This window comes from Plectropomus leopardus, chromosome 19 (assembly GCF_026936395.1).
Source record: "Plectropomus leopardus strain MGB_pleo_1.0 chromosome 19, ASM2693639v1, whole genome shotgun sequence".
In the NCBI taxonomy this organism is placed as follows: Eukaryota; Metazoa; Chordata; class Actinopteri; order Perciformes; family Serranidae; genus Plectropomus; species Plectropomus leopardus.
Window position 1 is genome coordinate 28815092 of NC_142194.1, and position 22589 is coordinate 28837680.

Genomic DNA, 22589 nt, shown 5'->3' on the forward strand with positions numbered 1-22589 from the left:
ACCTGTGTAATGTAATGACTTGTTATGTGTTTGACTTGTCTGTGTGCAGAGATGTGGAGAAGAAAAGCTTTGTGGACCCCATCAGGACGTTGACATTGGCCCATCTGAAACAGGAGCATACAGACAGGAGTCGAACCCCTACAGGGAAAGATGTCCACCTACACCGCCTCTACCTGGACCCCCACAGCAAGGCTCGTCTGGCTAATACACAGGTACACTACTGACACAATGTCTTATTGTTATGTCTGTCTTGTTGTTATTAGTAGCAGGAGCACAAATAGAAATGTCACGCAGCATGATTGGCTGCATAATTGCTTGATTTTGATTATATTGCGATGCAAAGTATATATTGGCTGCTGAAATACTAAACTACTAAATGAACTACTGTTACAGTAAAGTTAAATAAAGCACTATTACTGTAAAGTTAAATTAAGCAGTTTTCTAACATAGTTTTTTATATAAAGTTAAAGTACTGTTAGAATATAGTTAAAGTGCTGTTATAGTAAGGTTGCTTAAAGTACTGTTAGAATAAAGTGGTGTTACAATAAAATCAAATTAAGTACTGTTATTATATAGTTAATGTATGCTTATAGTTAATTTAAATAAAGTACTATTCTAATCAAGTCAAATAAAATATTGTTATAGTAAGGTTAAATAAAGTAGTTTAATAAAGTTGAAGTATTGTTAAAATGATTTCTTTTTCGCATCAAATGCTAAAATAAAGATCATGACAGTTGGGAGTCATGCCAGTAACCCCGAATTGCATGGAGGTGCAAGGGCCCATTCATCGCTGCTTGCAGCTTTAATTTAAATAAAGTACTGTTATAATCAAATCAAATCAAATATTGTTATAGTAAGGTTAAATAAAGCACTGTTTAATGAAGCATTGTTATGATGATAGATGATCCGTATGATGGAGTATTGTTTAAAATGACTCTTATCTTGCCAAAGATCTGTCTGCTTTCTTTTGAGCCTTTTCAGTAACGCCTGTCCAAGGTGACAGTGATCTCTTTGTTTAACAGTAGGTGGACACCACCGCAGCCCCTGTGGTCTATGTGTAAATCCAATGACCTTAAAGATGTAGCAGGAGTGCTGCACTGAGTGTGTCTAAAAATGAGCAAACAATGTTTGTGTTTTCTTTCACAGGATGCAGCTCAGGCAGCAGACAGAGCCAGTAAATACAAAGAGGAGAATCGGCAAATTTTGAAAGAGAGCATCGAGGTCGCACCCTTCACTGCTAAGATCCAACGCACCACTGACAATGTGATGGACAGGGACAGAGAGAGAAGCAGAGATCCAGCCTTCCCTGTCCGGATACCAGCTCTTGCCTCCCCAAGCCCCAAGGCTGGCCACATCCATCCCCATGTCATCCAATCAGAAAAGAGCAACTACTTTACCACGCTGTCCAACAGTGTGGTGAATGAGCCTCCCAGACTTTACCCCTCCAAGGAGCTCAGCTCTTACTATGAGAAAGTGTCTGGCGGAGGTCCAGGGGTTGTGGCCAGTGTCGGGGCGGCTGTGCCAAGTCAGGGAGCTCTGTCCCTGGGCAGCTATAGCTCCAAAGCCTCCCTCTCTAAGCCCCCTCCTCTCATTAAGCACCAGCCAGAGGGGGGAGAGGGTTTAGCGGGGAAAATCACTGAGCAGCTCAGCCAGCAAGTGACACTAGTGCAACAGCAACATCAGCACCTCGCAGGTATGGACAGGATAGAACGCCGCAGCCCTGCCATCTCTCCTTCCTCCTCTGCATTGTCCTCTTCTTCCTCAGCACCCAACCACCACCACCATCACCACCACCACCACCACCACCAACCGCAGCAGCAACACCAGCTCAGGGCAATGCCATCTCTCCACCGAGCGCCTGTCTTCCATCCGCCCACACAGCACGCGCTGGAGCGCAAAGAGGCTGCCGAACGAGAGAGGGAGCGGGAGAAGGAAAGGGAGCGAGAGAGGGAGAGAGCAGGTTACGGCGGACGCCTGTCTCCACCAACTCTCACACCCATCCAGCCAGTTAGCCTAGCAGCAGCTGGTAGCAAAACATCAGCGGAGCAGCAGAAGCCCCCCACGCTGCTGCCGGAACTCAGGGACGTCAAAGTTCATGGAAACGCTGCCGCCATCACCTCTGTGGCCTCAGCCATGAGTGGGGAGATTATGACTTCATCTGCAGACGGGTGGAGAGGTGGAGAGATGATTCGGGAAAGAGGAGGCTCATTCTCTGGAGAGAAAGGAGTGTCAAGGGGAAAGCCCCAAGCTGCAATGGCATCAGTCATTGTGCGTCCATCGACATCTATGAAGTATGACGGTCCTGGTGCTATCAAATCTGGTGCTATGATCCTTAAGGAGCTCCCCCAGGGGAGGTTCTACCAATCCACGCTTCAGGCGGAATCTCCTCGATTAGGGGAGAGTGTAAGAGAAGCTGTAGCTGGCAGGGTTATCCAACCCAACTCCAACCTGGATGACATGTGCATCCAGTATAAAAAACGTGGCGTGCAGGGAACTATTGGAGTCGGTATCACAAACTCTGTGTGCAGGACTGACATTTCAGCCGCATCAGTTTTTGGCATACAGAATTTCAGTGGGACAACCATCCCTGAGCAGGGCTACTCAGGCTCAGCACGAGGAGACGTTTCAGCCCATAAAATTGGCCGGGTGCTTGGCCACTCAGGACCAGGAGACTACCAGGAGGGCTTAGGCTCACGCACTACATCTCCAGGGGGGTCTCTGCCTCCCCCTAGTCCAGCAGGGACACCCCAGTCCAGTCCAAGTCTCACCCCAACACCTAGCTCCATTTCAGGCTCCAATCAGCCTTACTCCTCCTCCTTTGTCCACTTGAAGAAGCACAAAGCTGCCCTGGCTGCAGCCCAATCCAGGAGCAACTTCTCCACTGCTCCCTCAGCAGTCACATCTGGAAACTGCTCCTTGCCTACGGATTCAGTCGACAAAACTCCCATTCACAGCTCGCCCCCTCCGCCCTCCTCCAGCCAAGCCTCATCATCTTCGATCGACAGCAGCAGCAGCTGCAGCAGCAGCTCGGCAAGTGGGAGCATGACAGGAAAGTCCAGTCCCCTGCCCAACGGCCAGACCTCTGGATCAGCCTCATCAAGCAGCGGGCAGCCCAGTAACTATCACAAGCTAAAGAAAGCCTGGTTAACTCGCCACTCAGAGGAGGACAGGAACACTACTGCTACTACAATCTCCACCAGTACTAAGCCAGAAAAACTGCCCAGCACCACCACCAGCACAAGCAACACCACAGCCATGTCAGAAATGATCAAGCCCTGTACAGTCAACCTCAGCGCCTCCACCTCCAGTGAGATGGAGATGAGCAAAGATGCTGGAGGCAAAGCTGAGAGAGAGAGACAGCTGGAGGAGAAGGTGGGAGGAGTAGCAGCTGGAGCAGGAGGAGGGGAGGAGAGGAGAGCAGCTCCCTCATCAAGGCGAGGGAACAAGCGGTCATACGAGTCTGCATCTGAAAGCGGGGGAGACGACTCAGATGCCAGCGAGAGCAAAATGGAGGGCCGAGCCAAGCGTCAGCCTAAACCCACCTACAAGAAGAAACAGAATGACATGGCCAAGAAGAAAGGAGACGACAAGGAGGAAGATGATGTGAAGCCCAATGGCATCTTCAGATCAGCCCGAGAGAAGACAAAACTCAAACTGGCCAGCAGCAGTAAGTCTTACTGGAGAAAAGTCTATCATTTTTCTCTCAAAAGTTTCCCAGGCAGCAAGCTTTAACACAGGCCAGCAATATTTAGTCTTTTTGTTCCTGTCTGTCATTGAAAGATTCCAATTACAGATTACCTGCACAGTCAATTGGAGCTACAGTTAGAGCTCAGTTAGGTCATTTAATTGGACTACTGTCCTTGTCCTAGTATACAAGCAGTGTTGGAGAATCCATCTATTCACAGAAGTATGCCTGACTCCACTACGTTAGGTGGAGATACGCCCCTTTCAGCTAGTTCTATTGGACCTTCTTCCTGACTTATTACGTCACATACCAAGCAAGTTAGCAGGCGGTGACAACATGGATAACTTTTTGGTGCTGTATTTAGTACGTACTCTATGCTTTTTATCTTCGTCTTGTTTTGTTTTCATCCCTACTTCTTCTTATTTTGTTTTTTTATGCTATTTATGCTTCCGGTATGGGGACTATGGAGCATGTGCAGAACGCCTGGTCTAGTTCAGGTCCAGTTTAGGTGCATTCATGAAAGAGTAAATCGACCCTCAACAGCATTATCAAGGTGTTTTAGTCTGACTTAGATAAATTTGACTCAGTAAGATTTTAGTCGGACTAACATGTTTACATGTATTTTAAAATTCCAGTTGTAGTTGGACACAATACTTAAACTTTTTCTAACATCATGCACTCAGTCCATTCCTGACTCAGCCTTTCTTAGGCATGGACTATTTAGCTGTACCACTTTGAAAGTATTTACTAATACTGACCTGTGCTGCTGCATTATGACAGCACCTGGTCGTAATTATAATAGAACAAACAGTAGTCCACTGTAAGTTAATCTTGGCTGATTTCTTGTTTTGACCAAGGACTATATAAAATAAAGGACAGAGCAATTGTAACGCCACTCATTGGTTTGTGGACTCCCATTTTGAAGCCTAGTTTGGCATTTTGGCTGTTGCCATCTTGGATTTTTGCAGCCTGAAGTGACCATATGTGACCAGTGACTCTACCATAAGAGAGCTTGGTCAGCACAGTGTGTTTAGAGCTAATATTAACTGTGATTAATCTAATGCTAGATTCTTTTAGACAACTAAGACATTACAATTAACTTTCGTAACGAGAAAGTTTAAAACCTTATACAAAGAACCTTTAAAAACCTCACAAAAACATAGTTTCATGATATGTATGAATGCCAAACTTCTTTGCTATTTGAAGCCAAAATGTTCTATAAGTGTAAAAAGAGAGCTCATCTTCTGTCCTTTGGTGATTTTCCCTGTTTATGATTGAATTGTTTGAAGTCTTTAACAACAAGACTATGAAGAACTCTTTATTAAAAATAATAAAATGTATTTAGATACTGTAAATGACTTAATACTGTGCGCTCTGCTCAGATGGAATCCCTCGCTCTGTCCTGAAGGACTGGAGGAAGGTGAAGAAGCTGAAGCAGACAGGGGAGTCTTTCCTGCAGGATGACTCATGTGCTGAGATTGGACCCAACCTGCAGAAGTGTCGGGAGTGCAGGGTTGTCCGCAGCAAGAAGGGAGAGGAGCCGGCACACTCCCCTGTCTTCTGTCGCTTCTACTACTTCAGACGGTAATAGTTTCATGTTTTTCTTTCCCATACGTTATTCTGCCTTTTGCCTTAATTCAGATGGTTTCCTCGCTTCTGTAGAAGCTTTGCTCCTTTCTTTCCCTTCAAGGATAAACAATCACTCCATGTACCTTCACTATAGCTCTCCGTAAAGAGAACGAGTCTTGGAGCTTTGGTTTAAGAGGCTGCTTGTAGAGAATAATACAGATGGAGAGAGTCGTCATCAAAAATCCTGCCTGAGCTACAACACATAGATTATTAATTATATGGCATGTGCACTATCTACTGCCTCTATCTATATGCACAGAGTGAATGCACACAAAACACACACACACACACACACACACACACACACACACACACACACACACACACACACATCCTTGAGTTGGATAAGCAGCAGCAGCTGCAGTCTGGGGTCTAACAGGGTAAAGAGGATTTTCTGCTCTATAATCTTTTCCTCACTGCTGAACTGCTGCTACTGCAATCTCTCTGTCTCCCCCTCCCCTTCTCTGCATCTCCACTTCTAATTCTGGCTCCCTCACCCTATGGCACCACCTACCCGTCTGACGCAGTAGACTGGGATTTCATAAACATTCACCTGAGATGACTGGGTTGTTTAAGGACACTTTAGATGGGGTGGGTGTGCAGGGAGATGTGTCATGGGGAAAACCATTGTCTCATTCTGTCACTCCGTGCCAGTAAATAATTATATTTGCCCTACTTTTTGACACAGGGGCATTATGGATTATTAATAAACAGAGATGGATGGATGGATGGGAAAGAGAGAAAGAGAGAGAGATTTTACTTTTGGTACTGTAATGTGCTTGGATATATATGGCTGACTGGGTTGTTTAAGGACACCACAGGATGGGTGGGTTTACAGAGAGATGGAGACAAAATGTGCAGACAGAGACAAAGAAAACCATTGTCTCATTCTGTTTCTCTTAGCCAGTTAATAATTGCAAATGGCCCACATGACACAGGAGAGTTATGAGGATTACTAATACAGTATATAGAGAGATGGATGGATGGATGCTTTGAAATTTACAGATATGTCAAAAAGAAGATGACACTTGTATTCATATACTGTAGTAATATATGCAGTCATTAGATACTGAGTATCTGATACTTGTACTTACCTTAATAAAACAGCTGCACCATGCACACTTCAAGCACTTATAGTTATTATAGTCACTAGCTCTGTAATGCAATACAAGAAAAAATGTCTGCATCCAAACAGTTCCTCCCAAATTCGACTTAGTGCTGCATAGTGATCTAAAATAAAATTAAATAAGTAAACAAAGTAAAATGTCTTTAGAAATAGCTCTCAATTCTACTCGGTGTAGCACTGTTATAAAAGTTACAGATTATAAATGAGTAATATATTCAAAGTCGTTTTACATATGAACCTTAACATTCCCAGTCATAACAAATAAAGTGGCTCACAATTGTGCTTATTACAGCATTATAGTAAAACTATTTCACAATAAAATGGACAACAAAAAATGTATTTCCACTCAAAGTAATGCAGCGGCTGAACTTAAACATGAAAGAAATCTGTTTCTGCTTCTGTCATGAAGGACACCTTTCATATTGATCTATTTGTTCACTGGACAGAGGTGCTAGTGACCTGTCTCCTCCCATCCAGGCTCTCCTACAGTAAAAATGGAGTCATCCGTATGGATGGCTTCTCAACTCCGGACCAGTTTGATGATGAGGCCCTGGCCCTGTGGGTCCCTGGGCTGATGGAGGAGAGCCACCTGGACCAAGCCACTGCCAAGTACATCCTCAGCTTCATAGGAGACAAGTTCTGTCAGATGGTTGTGACTGAGAATACTGCAGCCACCTGGGTCAAGAAGGATGGTAAGGTGTCATTTAAAAAGGTTGACATATAGATGAAATAACCCAAACTATGTTTTTGAAATGTATCCTATTTTGTGTGTGTTTCAGCTAAGCTGGCGTGGAAGCGAGCAGTGAGGGGGGTGAGGGAGATGTGTGACGCCTGCGAGGCAACCCTCTTCAACATCCACTGGGTCTGTCAGAAATGTGGCTTTGTTGTCTGCTTGGACTGCTACAAGGCCAAGGAGAGGAGAAGCTCCAAAGGTCAGTTGTGTGCATGTTTGGACAGTTAGCAGCCAAGTAAGAGGCCACACAAGCAGCTAAACAGTCAGTCTTACATGCACTCACATCTCAGACAGTGAACTGATTCTAGCAGGCGAGCGGGGATGAAACCCACATTAAAGGTAGCCTCAAAGGTTACACAGAACGTCTTAAATGTCAAGTTGTACTTACTTCTTTAGAACTTTCTTTATCGTACTGTACTTCTATTGTTTTTCTGTGTTTTTGGCTTGCCTTAGGTTCCACAGTTTTTGGTTAAAATCCAAAGTAAATGGGAATTGTTGATGTTAAGTCTTTCTACTGACTTGTATGTGGTTTGTAATAATGAAATTAAATCAACCAGGCTGTTACAGTGCAAATAAACAAGTAACATTTTCTGCATAAGGTCTCTGCAGGTAACCTGCATGTAAACATGACTGCAGTTACATGGACATGAATAACCTGTTTATGACTCTTATGCTGGTTATCATCATATTTAGGCCATGGTGTTTAAGTGTTTAAACATTTTAATAATTTAATAACATAATTTAAAATATATAAATATATTAATTATACATTTAGTTTTCTTTTTCCTTAGCTCTTTTATTTTTTCTATAGTAGCCTTTCCCTAGACATTTTTCCCTAGATTATTTAAAAATAATTCTAAATCTATTATTTTTTGGAATTTGTGGGACGTTTCTTACCAAGTTGCTCATTACCTTTTTTTATTCTTTTTGAAAGAATTAACACCTTGCTCAGGGTTTAAACATTTGTGAAAGATGTCTCAAAGCAGCACTAGAAAAGTGATGCCTCTCCAGGTTTTAAAGGGTTAAAGCAGCATTTATTGAAAATTCAAGAAGCACTGATGTGAACTGAAGTCAGAGAATGCATCACTGGAAGAAGTAAACAGCAGTGCCTTGACAGAACTCCTCAGTGAGCTGCAGGATGATGCAGCGTGTGCTCATTGTGCTCTTATTCCACTAACTGCCTTGTGTCTTTTTCCCTGTGATCAGATAAAGAGCTGTACGGCTGGCTCAAGTGTGTCAAAGGCCAACCCCACGATCACAAACACCTGATGCCAACACAGATCATACCTGGCACAGGTACAGTACACTCTGTTTATATTCCTCTTCACACTAGGGTCCTCTAGACCTCTTTGCTGCTTGGTCTTGTCATTTCTTGAGCACACATACAGCAATGTTACATAGATAGTTATGTTTTTGGACTGTTTATTTTGGGAGATTACCTCAGACGGTGACATGCATCATGTAGCTGCACTAATGAGAAACTATCTCATCCCAACTGACTGGATCATGTTTTATTTTAACAGTTTTTTCCCTTCAACATTTTTATTTTCCTGAAATGTTTAAATTCTGCTGCACCTCTTTGATGTTTCAGTGCTGACAGAGTTGGTGACTTCCATGCACGCTCTGAGAGACAAATACAACATCAAATCACACTGTCCTTGCACCAACAAGCAGAACCTCCTCAGCAAACTGCCTGCCACCAACGGAGTCTCACAGGTACCACTCACTGTTAGAGTTACCTAATGTGTTGTTTAGAGTTTCTTGTAAATGGTGCTTATAAAACTTACACGCTGACTTCTAATGGGCCACAGCACACATTATTTTGGGTACAGCAAATGGTAGGCTGACTCCATTTAAACACAAGTAACCCCAGATGCATTAGATATACCTTGTAGACATAACTTAAGTGTTGCTTTGTGACAGCTTCAAACAAGTTATATTTGTTTGTAAACTCTTCAAATTCTTAAGTGCCATTTTGTTACATTTGTAAGAGTGGAATCCCGACGTTGTTCCAGTGGGCCCCACAAAGACTTTAGTTGCTCAACTGGTGCACATGCCAAAAAAGTTTTTTACCTTTCAGATTTCCTTTGGCAGAATCTGGCCCACTGAATATGTGCAGTAGTGTGTCTCCTGCTGGCCCTGCCTGTGACTTCTTGCTTGGCCCAAAGCCTTTACAGCGTGATGATATCACAGGTTTTTAAACATCTCCTCTCAGCTCCGGGAAATTTTGGCTCAAAAATTATAATAGACCATGAAACATAATTGACCTTGTTCACAGTTTGACAGACATCTCCTCTATTATCTACTATGGTGGTCTGTGAGGAAAATGCTATCAGGGCTGCACGGGATTTTTTTGCTGCATTACCACAAGTGGCTACTGGGTAAATTTTGCTGCAAGGCTGAGCTTCTTTCCTGGGGGCCTGGCCCCACCTGTCTTGCCAGTCCCTAACAGATGTCACCCGGTGGTTGGTGCACACAGCAGCTCCGCTCCCTGAGAATTAGACTACAGTGGATCTGAGGAGTGTCTCTGCTGGCAGTGGGCATGTTGATGCTCTAATGTTCTATTATTCCTGTGGAGCAGAGGGGACAAATCAAACCATGAAACTGCTAAAACACTAGTACACTCACATGCAAAGGAAGTCAGGGATCTTGTTTTGCATTTTGTGAAGGATATGTATATGCTGATGATTTATGGGAGTTAGACTAACAGACCTTTGTTTTGCATCTTGTTGGGTAATTTTGCCAGAATCTGGAGGATGAACACTTTTTTAAAGAGGGTAAAGATTGAACTGAGCCTCTCCTCTCTGTGGCAGGTTCTGCAGAATGTCCTGAACCACAGTAATAAACTGTCTCTGATGAAAGCTGAGACGGGCTCCCAGCAGAACTCTGACCAGGGAGCAACCAAGGTGGAGACTAACGGAGGGGGCGGTGGAGGAAGCAGTCCTGGCAGTGACGCAGGAAGTGCTCCTGTCACCCCACCTGAGTCCCAGTCTCCTCTGCACTTCCTGGCTGACCTGGCAGAGCAGAAGTCCAGGGAGGAGAAGAAAGGTGAGGGGAGGGCTTATGGACTTTTATGTTGTTAACTTGTTGTCAGTCCTCTTTATCACTGTTGACTCATGTAGTCATGATGAATGTTGTGAGTAACCCTCATCCCTCCTCTGACAGAGAACAAGTCAGTGGTGCTGGGTAAATCAGTGAAGGAGGACAAGGACGGGGACAGCCTGGAGGTGCTGCAGCAGTGTAAGACCACCTCACTGGTGGCTAACAGCACAGAGCAGGGCTCCACTCTCAGAGACCTGCTCACCACAACAGCAGGGAAGCTGAAGCTGGGCTCCACTGACGCAGGCATTGCCTTCGCACCTGTCTACTCCACCGCATCACAGGTACACACACTTACACACACCTGATGTGATCATCTGCTTAGTATATCCTTCCTCAGTGTGCTGTAAATCAAATATGTGTAATAAATACACATAAAATATTAGGTTATCTATCAACCTTCAACATCACATCAGCTGCACATCTTGTCAGTTTTTCAAATTTACAAACATATGAGTTATAAAATACTGAAATGTAGTTCTTCCTCCGTCCTCCTCTCTGTGTAGACTGGGAAAGGTGGCAGGACCATGCCCAACATCCTGGATGACATCATAGCTTCAGTGGTTGAGAATAAAATCCCTGCCAGCCGCCAGAACATCACCACCAAGCTATCCATCAAGCAGGAGCCGGTTAACCCAGGAAACAACAACAACCCTGCCCGAGCTGCTGCTGAGGAGGCCAAACCAGACAGGAAGAAGTCAGCTCATGTCACTGCTCCAGCGCCCGAAGAATCAACCAATCAGTATCCAGATATTCCCCACTGCTGGCTGAACAACAGGCGGTTACTGTGGCTCAAAGACCACCGCAATCAGAACAACTGGAAACTGTTCAGAGAGTGCTGGAAACAAGGACAGGTACACATCCGTTTGTGAAAACCAGAAGCAGCAGCAGTTGTCATAGTAACAGAGCTGTATTAAAAGCAATCAGTGAAGTCATTAGAGATAAGGTCAACATTTGAATGGTTTTGTTTTGTCCAGCCTGTGTTGGTGTCAGGGATCCACAAGCGGCTGAACGGCAGCCTGTGGAAAGCCGACTCCTTCAACCAGGAGTTTGCAGACCACCAGGGAGACCTCCTCAACTGTAAAGACCAGGTGGTGTCCAACTCCGGGATCAAGGAGTTCTGGGATGGATTTGAAGACATCACCAGTAAGTTCATCTCCATTTGGTTTCACAGGTTGATCGATTAACCCTTTGAAATGTGGGCAAATTGGCCTTATTTGTTTTAAGAACATGGGAAGAAGGCAACAAGCAACTTAAGGAGAAGTTACCCACAAATTAGGAAGACACTGGTAAAAAGTACAAGAAAAATACCTGAAAATTAGCAAAAAAAACCCAACAAAACAAAAAAACAACAAGCAAACAAGGAAGTTTTTTTTTTAAAAAAAGGGAGGAAATGACTAGATTTTTTAAAAAAACTGCTTGAAATTCTAATTATTTCTCAAATTAATCTTAAATATATAATTATAATAAGTAGAAATATAGTTCTCAGGGTAGCTGTTAGCTCACCTGTTGAAGCAGGTGTCCCACGTACAGAGGCTTTGCCCTTCCTGCAGCAGCCGCAGGTTTGACTCCAACCTGTAGCCCTTTCCTGCATGTCATCCCCTCTCTTTCATGCTTAAGCTCTTCTATCTATAACTAAGGAAAAAAGGCAAAAAAAAACATCTTGAGTGGTTCTGCTCTAGGTTTCAAAATGTTAAAAACTGTAGCTGTGTGTGACATCAGTGATGAGTCACCACATCACTGACGTGAACCTGAAAACAATGATTGATGATTAACTCAAGTCTTTTCACCTGTTCAGAGCGGCCCAAGTCCAAAGATGGAGAGCCTATGGTTTACAGACTGAAGGACTGGCCGTCTGGAGAGGAGTTCATGGCCCTCATGCCCTCCAGGTACACACACACACACATCAAACCTCTTTTCCCCCTGGACCCTCTGTGCTGTTGGATCTCAAGCTTTACAACCGAAACCATTATTTCATTCATGCAAACCTCTAATATGCTAAAAATGCTGCTGATGATAATACAGTTGATGATTGTGAGCCCATCTGAAAGAGGTGTTTTGTTGCAGATATGATGACCTGATGAAGAACCTGCCCCTGCCGGAGTACTCTGATCCAGAGGGCAACCTCAACCTGGCCTCCCACCTGCCCTCTTTCTTTGTCAGGCCAGATCTGGGACCCAGACTCTGCTGTGCTTATGGTAGGAAGAACATAAACAGCAGCACTGATTTAACTTAACTGTTCTCCTCAGATACTCCTCAGATCCACCTCACTTACACGTGTGCAGTGAGGAAGGTTTTGATAGTTGTCTGATCATCGTAGATTCCAGTTAATCTCAACTTGAGTATATTTGTTACAGCCTGTAAATGTTGCAGTCTCAACTTTTGTCTCTGTATTTAAATGCCGTGCAGACAGAACCAAAGTCTGCCCCTCTTCTTATGAATCCCTTGTTTGTCTCCCTACAGGTGTGGCTGCGTCTCAGGACCAGGACTTTGGGACTGCCAACCTCCATGTGGAAGTCTCAGATGTTGTCTCTGTCCTGGTCTATGTAGGAGTAGCCAAAGGCAATGGAGTCCTGTCCAAAACTGGTAAGGCTTACTGGAAACAGTTAAATGCTAAATTCTTTGTCTCAGCATGGTTGTCCTCTTCACGTCCTCCATCTATCATAATGAACATCAGGATTCACAGACACACACTGACACACGTCACTTATTATCCAAATACTTCTCTTCTAAAAGTTGACTTCAGCACTTAATATTTACTACTACTGGTACTACTTCTACTGTTATATTTACTCTTACTGCCTGGACATTGTGGCCACTTGTAGGTATTGCAACAGTGTCTCCAGACCAGAAATATTTATCTATGAGCATCTCTCTCTTTTAAATGATTCTTTTGTTGTTTTTTTAGCACTATCATCAGTAGGGGTATTTGATTATTGCCCAACCATAGTGTGTGTGAGTGTGTGGGACTGTATGTATGTATGTGTGTGTGTATTAGACTAACTGAAAGAAAGTGTTTTTTCCTGATTTGGAATATCTTGTGCATGTGTTTTATTCTCCTGTTTAATTCACAGCACACTTTGATGTGGGAAACAAAAATGGATGCAAAAGAAATCATATGCTCAAAGAACCACAGTTACAACCACAGTGTTCCTTAATGGCATGCACACAAGATGACAGAAAGACCAGATTGCTAAAATAGCAGCCCCCTCTCTTTTTTTTCAGCCTGGTGTGGTAAAAACATGATCTTTTTGCATGAATATTGTATAAACAATATTTTTAGATCAATATCACAGAATGTGTCCAGCTACGCCATGTATTCATCAGACAGACTGAAAGTGGTTAGTTATTAGGTGAAGCTGAGCTCTCCTCTCTGTGTCAGATGAGTGTAAAGTGAATCATGTCAGTGTGGATTTTGGACAGTCGGGCAGAGGAGCAGTGTGGGTATTGGAGGGATGTGTTTCGGAACGACTCGTGTTGCGTTCACATGGACTCCAGCAGATGGTAGACAGACGCCGTCTGTATTGCAGGGACAAAACAAACAAACACTCGTATATTTTTGCAGAAGTCAAAACCAAACACGTAATGATATGTTGCTATGGTAATGCAACATTCTTTACAGAGATTAGAAAAAAATCAAAGGACAATATTCTAATATAGTGTCTATTATTGTATGTAATTAAAAGTTATTAGCTTCTTCCTGTTTTTCTAAGAGAGCTGTGTAACTTTCAGTTCACGTTTCATTGTGCAGGAAAGCAAAGATTTAAAACACTTTAATCGTGGACGGCAATGCTGTTACCAGTGTTCTCTGCCAGCCTCGCCTAATTTTACATCCTGGTCTCATCCACTAAAATGGTAATCAGGTTGCTGTCCGCCTGAATCCATGTGAACACAGCATGAACCATTAAACTGTGAAGAATTATTTAGTTAACCAGAAACAGAATCAATGTGCTGTTTAAAAAATGTACATAATAATTCAGAGCAGCCTGAGAAACACGAGTGTGTGTATGTGTGTGTAGGAGTGTTGAAGCGTCTGGAGGAGGAGGATCTGGATGAGGGGGTTCGAAAGAGGCTCAAGGACTCCAGTGAGACCCCGGGGGCACTGTGGCACATCTACCTCAACAAAGACATGGAAAAGATCCGGGAGTTCCTGCACAAGGTTAGCGCTCTGAAAGAGACACCCAGTAACTGTCTCTGATGGACATGTAGTGACCTTTACTCCAAATACTGAGCTCTCTACCACTCTCTCTCCCCTCACTCTCCAACCACCACCTGGGCTCTGTCAGGAGCAGGGACTGGACGTGCCGCTGGACCAGGACCCAATCAGGGAGCAGGGCCTGTACCTGAGCAGGAAGCAGCGTCAGCGGCTGCTGGACGAACACGGAGTCCAGGGCTGGACTGTGGTTCAGTTCCTGGGAGACTCTGTGCTGATACCAGCAGGGGCCATGCACCAGGTATGTGCAATATTTCCTCTCTCTGTCTCCCACACATATAACACACACACACACACACACACACACACACACACACACACACACACACAGATCACCTGATTGGTGAAATAATGAAAATATTTCATGGCACTGAGTACTGCTGACTTGTGTTGGAGGAATTCAGCCTCCTTTTCATTTCTATCAGTGGTTTAAACTTGTTAAACCCTTTGAAACCTGAGCCAGTGGGCTTGATTTCTTTCAAAAACATGGAGAGAAGGCAATGAGCAACTTAATGCAAAATTACTCAAAATTAGAGAGAAATTTGTACAAGAATGACCAATGTACAAGACAATTATGTAAAAATAAGCTAAAGAAAAAGAAAACAGCTTTTTTAAAGAGGTAAAATATAAAAATAAAAAAAGGAGATAAAGTGGAAAAAATAGTTCTAATATTTAATCCCATATTGGCCAATAAGTAACATCTCTGGACATTTCCTGTTTTTTATTTTTAATCATTTAATCTCTCACCTTATCAGATTTTTAGTTCATTTTCTCATCGTCACCTAAATTCCTACAAAATTAGGCAAGAAACCCCACTTCCTTGTGAGGCATCTCTTGCTCATAGCCTTTCTCCCCAAGTTTGAGAAACCAAATGAATTTCCTCAGGTTTCACAGGTTTTAATGCTTGTGACAGGCGTCTGAGCACGGCACAAGAAAGCTGATGTCAATCCAGGTTCCCAGTAACATTCCTCCTGTCAGGGCCCATTTCTGCTCGCCGTTACATACAGACACAGACGGCGCCATCTGTCCGTACTCCAGATCATATTTGTGCTCGTTTTCTGAGAGCGTGTGGATATGGTTGATTCGGAGTCATACCACTGAAGACTGTGGAGGTAGTTGCTCAGTTCAAGCATGGTATGACTGTAGGCGATGGAGGAAATTTAAATCATTGCGGAAAGGCATGAATCAGTAATACATAATATTACATAGTAGTACTATAGTACCTTTTAGTGAAATTAGTGAATTCTCCATCCACATGCATTTAATGGCCACACAGACCTTCACTGTCTACAGCGCTTTCTCTGTTCAGAGTTACAATATAAGAAGCTCCTCCACCATGTGTGGAACTTTTACCTTTGCCCTCTGGGGCCATATATTGGCTGTATTTCAAACGTGTTTATTTTTGTTTTTAAAGAAAGCATATATGAGCCTTTAGAGGAAGGTTTGTTTAAAAATACAGTGACCAGCTGTTAAACGACATCACTGAACAAATGTTAGCAAACTGTAAAAGACAACTCTCAGCTTCATTCTCATTGGCTGTTTCACCTCTGTGTCTGCATGTTTTGGTGCTGTGTCTCGTGGATGGCTGCTGCTTACGCTCTGGCTCGTGCTGACTTCCTGTTTATACAGTCCTGACCTCACCTGCAGAGTCTCTGCAGACAAATACAACAACATAGTTTTTTAGGAAAATCCTGCCTGGTATATCTAAGATAGTATACCTTTAAAGATTTAAACCTTCAGTAGGAACCAATGGGCTCGGAGCAGGAAGTACTGACAGACAATCAAGTTGTTGCATTTATTAAAAAGGAGAAAAATTACAGAATTACAGAAATTTTAATAAAATTTGTTTGAGCTTAATGGACACCTTATCTTAACAACTTAATTATTATTATTATTTTTTTTACATAAAAGCATATTTTTACACCATCAGATGTCTTAAAGCACACATTTGTAAGCACAATGCTGTATTTCATGTTTTCAGACCTTTTTACATACATGGTGACACGAGCCTTTGACTGGGTCCAGATGTGATGTGAGTTCAGGGATCAGTAATGTGTCCTCACTCTCTGTCCCGTCTGTCAGGTCCAGAACCTTCACAGCTGTGTCCAGGTCATCAATGACTTTGTGTCCCCTGAGCACGTGGCCAACTCCTTCCACCTGACCCAGGAGCTGCGGCCCAACAAGGAGGAGGTCAACTACGAGGACAAACTCCAGGTGAGGGACGGCAGCTCAGTCAGCTTCAGATAAAAGAAGAGTTTCATTACTCTGTGTGTACTGGTTCCCTCTCACATGGACACTGTTAGTGTTGTGTTGGCAGTTTCAGACAACATCTGTCATCTGTCACTGATCCAGAATCAGCCTTTGACCGTCCTCTGTCTCACTCACTGCAGCAGCCTGCCTCTCACTCTTCTCTAGAGAACATTTTGGTGTGTGTGTGTGTGTATGTGTGTGTGTGTGTGTGTGTGTGTGTGTGTGTGTGTGTGTGTGTGTGTATGTGTGTGTGTGTGTGTGTGTGTGTGTGTGTCTGTCAGTGTCAGTGTAAAATGAGGACAGACAGAATAGCAGAATGAGTCATCATCAGTGATGTTCTGTGGACATTGAGTCCCTCTGCTCTGAGGACACCACACAGTCATTCTCCATCCACAGGGTTGGAAATGAGGAGGTGTGAGTCACCATCTATCTTCCACCTGTCTGTCTGTCTTTTCGTCTGCATGTCCATCTGTGTGTCTTTCTGTTTGTGTGTCCATCTGTGTGTGTCTTTCCGTCTGTTTCTGTTTGCCTGCCCGTCTTTGTGTTTGTCTGTATCTATCCATGTCTATGCATCCATCTGTGCTTCTCTCTGTCTCTGTGTCCCTCTGTGTGTCTGCCTGTTTGTCTTTCTGTGTCTGTCCATCTGTGTGTCCATCCATATGTCCATCTGTGTCTCTGTCTGTCTGTATCCCATCTGTTAGTGTGTCTGTCCGTCTGTCTTTGCATCTGTCCATCTGTCTGTCTTTCCATCTGCATGTCGGTCTGTGTGTCTGTTTGTCTCTTTCTATCTGTTTCTCTGTTTGTCCACCCGTCTGTGTGTCTGTGTTTCCATCCATGTCTGTCCGTCCATCTGTGCGTCTTTCTGTCTCTGTCTGTCTGTATGTCCACCTGTCAGTCTGTCTTTGTGTCCGTCCTCGTCTGTGTATCCGTCAGTTTCTTTCTGTGTGTCTGTCTATCTGTCTGTGTGTCTGTCTTTCTGTCTGTCTCTGTCTATCTGTCTGTGTGTCTGTCTTTCTGTCTGTCTCTATCTGTGTCTGTCTGTTTGTGTGTTTCTGCCTGTGTGGGTCCATCTGTCTTTCTGTACGTCTGTCCTTGTGACTGTCCATCTGCGTCATTCTGTCACTGTGTCATCTGTTTTTTTTTGTCTGTGTCTGTCTGTGTGTGTCCATTTGTCTTGTCTATTTGTGTCTTTGTGTCTGTATTTCCGTCTGTCTGTGTGTGTCCGCCTGAAAGGACACACACAGACAGACAGTCCATGTGTCCATCTGTGTGTCTGTCTTACCGCCTGCATCTCAGTTTGTGTGTCCATCTGCATGTCTTTCTGTCTGTTTCTCAACCTTTATGTGTGTCTGTCTGTGTATCCATCCATGTCTATCCATCTGTGCTTCATTCTGTCTCTGTCTGTCTGTCCATGTGTCCACTCTTTCCGTCTGTCCGTCTGTTTCTTTGTGTCTCTGTCTGTCCGCACGTCTGTCCATGTGTCCATCTGTGTGTGTCTCACCGTCTGTCTGGACAGACAAACGGACAGACACATAGACAGGCATCTGTGATTGCCCGTCTGTGTGTCTTTCTGTCTCTGTCTGTCTGGCTGTGTGTGTCCATCTGTCCGTTTGTGTATGTCTCTGCCTCTGTGGGTCCTTGTGTCTGTCCATCTGTGTCTTTTTGTCTGTCACTCTGTTTGTCTGTCTGTTTTTTTGTCTGTGTTTGTGTTATTTAGTGTGTGTGTGGTGTGTGTGTGTGTGTGTCTCATGTCTGTCTGTGTGTCTGTCTGTCTGTCCATCTGTGTGTGTTTCTGCCTCCGTGGGTCTGTCCTTCTGCCTGTTTCTCTGTTTGTCTGTCTATCTTTCCGTCTGTCCATCTGTGTGTCTGTCCGTCTCTGTTTTTCCACCTGTCTTTCTGTCTGTCTTAGTCTGTCTGTCTTTATGCCTGCCTGTGTGTCCATCTGTGTTTTTTCTGTCTTTCCGTCTGCATGCCTGTGTGGGTCTGTCTTTCTGTCTGTTTCTCCGTCTGTCTGCCTGTCTATGTGTCTGTCTGTGTATCCATCCATGTCTATCTGTCCATCTGTGCTCTTTCTGTCTCTGTGTGTGTTTCTGCCTGTGTGGGTCCATCTGTCTTTCCGTCTGTCTCTGTTTGTCTGTTGGTCTGCAGTCTGTCTGCGTGTCTTTCTGTTTGTGTCCATCTCAGCGTGTGTGTGTCTTTCTGTCTGTTTCTCTGTTTGTCAGTACGTCTGTGCTTCTTTCTGTCTGTCTTTCTGTGTCTGTCTTTGTGTCTGTGTCTGTCCATCTGTCTTGTGTTTGTGTGCATCTGTCTGTCTCTGTCTGTCCATCTGTGTGTGAATAGTCATGTGATTATGCATTTTCAGGTGTGTGTGTGTGGACAGAGATTATGTGTGAAACAGGGCTAAAATGTGGATGTGAGGTCTTGTTGTGGAATCGGTGCAGCTTTGAAAACTCTCCTCCTCCTCAGGTGAAGAACATTCTGTACCACTGTGTGAAGGAGGCGGTGAATTCCCTGAAGAGGAGCAGCTCTGAGGAGGATGACGAGGAGGAGAACTCATGACACCCCCCCGGCCTCGTCCACAACTTCCAGACAGGGACGCATCAGCACCTTGCTCTCCCCACACCCACCTCCTCACACAGAGGACTGTGTCACGTGACCACAGCAGGTGGTCGGGTCAGAGCTGGTCATGTGACCCAGGGGACCTCACGGTGTGAAGCGCACCTGCATCACACACCCAGGTGGCCAGTTCAAGGCACGCCCACCCCCAAACCTTTAGTGCCAAGAAGAGACAGAGCCAAGAGCAGAGGGGCCGCTGCACTGACGGGGATTAACCCCGCCCACAGACTCACTCCACAGGGAGGACAGAGGAATTCTGGGAAACAGAGGACATTCTGAAAGCCACTACGCTGGAGTGAAACGGCACTACGAGCCTCCGCTGAGACTGAACTCTGTAGTGTGACTGATGGTTTGTTTCCATGGAGACTCAGACTGACCTGGAGGCTGAGGCAGCAGCAGTGACGATGGAGACGCTGAGCCCACTGCTCCAACTGTCACCTGCTGTGGATTATCAAGGCCAGGAGCTTTAATCCCTGTCTGTAGCAGCAGCAACACGTCTTGGACTGAAGATTTCGCTGATCAAGACAGCATCACCAGCAGCAAGCAGCATCAGGACCCAAACTGTCATCTCTGCTGTTCAAAAAAAATCAAGGAAAAAAAAGGATTAGAGGGGAAAAATGCAAAACAGAAATATCAGCTGAGTCAACAGGCAGTGAGCTCTGCTGCGCCCTCGTTGGTTGTTCCTTCTGTAATTTGTCTGTTCTTGTCCTTTTGTTCCAGTTCTGTCTGTTGCTGTTTTGTTCTTAATTTTCTTTTTCATACGTTGTTTTATTTCCTCTGTGAAGATGTATTTATTTTATAGCTGTATGATATGCGATGTTATTGAGACAAAAAAAGCATTCATGTAAATGTGACCTGTACAGTTTCTTTTTTTTCTTTTTGTATGTGGTTTTCTGTTGTAATACGGCTCTACTGTGATGGAGGACACACACACACTTACATACACACACTCACACTCACACTCACACACACCAGCTAATGCCTGTACCTTTGGGAAATGCTGATGCTCTACAGTCCTCATGCCATAAATACATTTTTGTTTTTGAAAATGAACTGCCAAACTATTGTAAAGACTGTGTAAAGTTGTATTATGTAAAGAAAGAACAAAATGGCTTATACACTTCAGCATTTTATGAAAAAAAAAGTATTTGCTGTAAAATTGAGACATTTACAAAAAAGATGTAATTTATTTAAGAAAAGAATGAACTGTCTTGTTTTTTGTTGAGTTAAGATTTACTATGGTGAACTTTTGAAGTTAAAAGATTAAAATAATGAAAATGTTTACTATAATGTGTAAATATATACATATATACATTCACTGAGGTATTTTTTTAAACATGGCTTGCTTCAATTCAAATTTTAAAGTGCAAGTGTTACATGCTTTGTACATTGAAGTTCAAAAGGGTTTTACATTTTCCATTAAAATGGATTTATCAGATGTATGGTGTTGTGTTTTGCTGCAGCGGCTCAGGCTGCAATGTGGACACACTACGAGCTGAAAGCCTTCTTTCTACAGGTTTACTCACGCGGCAGGTGTTTTATTTAGTATATTACATGATGACTGACAGTTAACTAACCAGATCCTTTTTAGCTCAAAGGTGCAGTCATGAAAAGTCATGGAAAGGCGATGAGCAACAAAAGAAAAAATGTCCCAAACATTTGCAAGAAATTGGTGAAAAAATAGAAAATCATTTTCGACATACTAAACTATGATGTTTTTTCAAAATTTTAGACAACATACTACAGTTTTTTTCATGATTTTGACAAAATACTATACTATGATGTTTTTTCATTGTTTTCGACATACTATACTATGATGTTTTTTCATTGTTTTCGACATACTATACTATGATGTTTTTTCACTACTTTAGATGACATACTACACTATGTTTTTTACATAATTTTTGATGAAAAACTGATGTTATTCCATCATTTTCGACATACTAAACTGTGATTTTTTTTCACAATTTTAGATGACATACTACATTGTTCTTTTCATGATTTTGACAAAATACTATAATATGATGTTTTTTCATCATTTTTTGACATACTAAACTATGACTTTTCTTCATGATTTTGGATGACATACTATACTGTGATGTTTTTTCATCGTTTTGGATGAAATACTAGAAGATTTTTTTCATGATTTTTAATGACATATTATACTATGATGTTTTTTCATCATTTTGGATGATATACTATACTAGAACATTTTTTTCATGATTTTGGATGTCATACTATACTATGATGTTTTTCTCATGATTTTGATGAATTACTATATTATGATGTTTTTCTCATGATTTTGATGAAATACTATACTATGACGATTTTTCACTATTTTGGACGACATACTGTACTATGATGTTTTTTCATGACTTTCGGCGACATACTATACTATGATGTATTTTCATCATTTTGGAAGACATATATCATGTTTTTTCATGACTTTTGGCAACATGCTATACTATGATGTTGACTTCATACTATACTATGATGTTATATCTGGATTTTGGGGGACATACTATACTATGATGTTGATGTCATACTATACTATGATGTTATATCTGGATTTTGGGGGACATACTATACTATGACATTTTTTCTATGTTTTTTTCATGATTTTGAGAAAATACTATATTCTTGACGTTTTTTCATGATTTTGGATGACATACTATACTATGATGTATTTTCATAATTTTTGACATCATACTATGCTATGATGTTTTTTTATGATTTTGGACGACACACTAAACTATGACGTTTTTTCATGATTTTCAATGTCAGACTATTATGATGTTTCCGTTGACATATACTATTTAAGAAAATTTAAAAACAAGGAAATGGCCTGGATAAGAATTTTGGAACATAATTTTAATCATGTAATTATAATTATAATAAAAAAAAGTTTATCCTTAGCTTGTATCTTTTTTCCCCAAACATTTTCCTCAGAATTTCAAAAATAATTTTCTAAATGTACTTATTTTTTTGCAATTCATGGAAGATTTCTTACCAAGTTGCAGCTCAAGAAAAGTGATGTTGCTACAGGTTTCAAAATCACAACCACAGTAAGAATTTAATTAATTTAAATCCACAAATTTTCAGAAAAGAATCAAAGCTACAGTTGGAAACTTATTAATGTAATCTTTTGTCAAACTGAAACAGTCACACAAAAGTTATTTTTATAACGGTTACCAACTACAGCTGTAATGTAGTATTATTACACTATGTTAACTGTTGA

General features: G+C 42.6%; 1 protein-coding gene across 3 annotated transcripts in view; it reads left to right on the forward strand.

Annotated features, from left to right (window-relative positions):
- The window catches only part of jmjd1cb (jumonji domain containing 1Cb), a 176402-nt gene extending 155613 nt beyond the window's left edge, over positions 1-20789 (forward strand). For 2 of the 3 annotated variants that reach the window (XM_042508073.2, XM_088070302.1), the window contains 18 exons: positions 50-212; positions 1147-3667; positions 5068-5269; positions 6918-7132; positions 7220-7372; positions 8380-8469; positions 8765-8889; positions 9987-10221; positions 10339-10556; positions 10779-11126; positions 11250-11418; positions 12071-12161; positions 12340-12470; positions 12736-12858; positions 14292-14431; positions 14559-14726; positions 16568-16699; positions 19202-20789. In XM_042508073.2, the coding sequence (XP_042364007.2) occupies positions 50-212; positions 1147-3667; positions 5068-5269; positions 6918-7132; positions 7220-7372; positions 8380-8469; positions 8765-8889; positions 9987-10221; positions 10339-10556; positions 10779-11126; positions 11250-11418; positions 12071-12161; positions 12340-12470; positions 12736-12858; positions 14292-14431; positions 14559-14726; positions 16568-16699; positions 19202-19294 (5317 nt within the window). In that variant the 3' untranslated portion in view covers positions 19295-20789. The remainder of the gene's footprint in view (positions 1-49; positions 213-1146; positions 3668-5067; positions 5270-6917; positions 7133-7219; positions 7373-8379; positions 8470-8764; positions 8890-9986; positions 10222-10338; positions 10557-10778; positions 11127-11249; positions 11419-12070; positions 12162-12339; positions 12471-12735; positions 12859-14291; positions 14432-14558; positions 14727-16567; positions 16700-19201) is intronic. The other variant, XM_042508074.2, reaches the window with a different exon arrangement.
- Positions 20790-22589: the final 1800 nt, after the last annotated feature.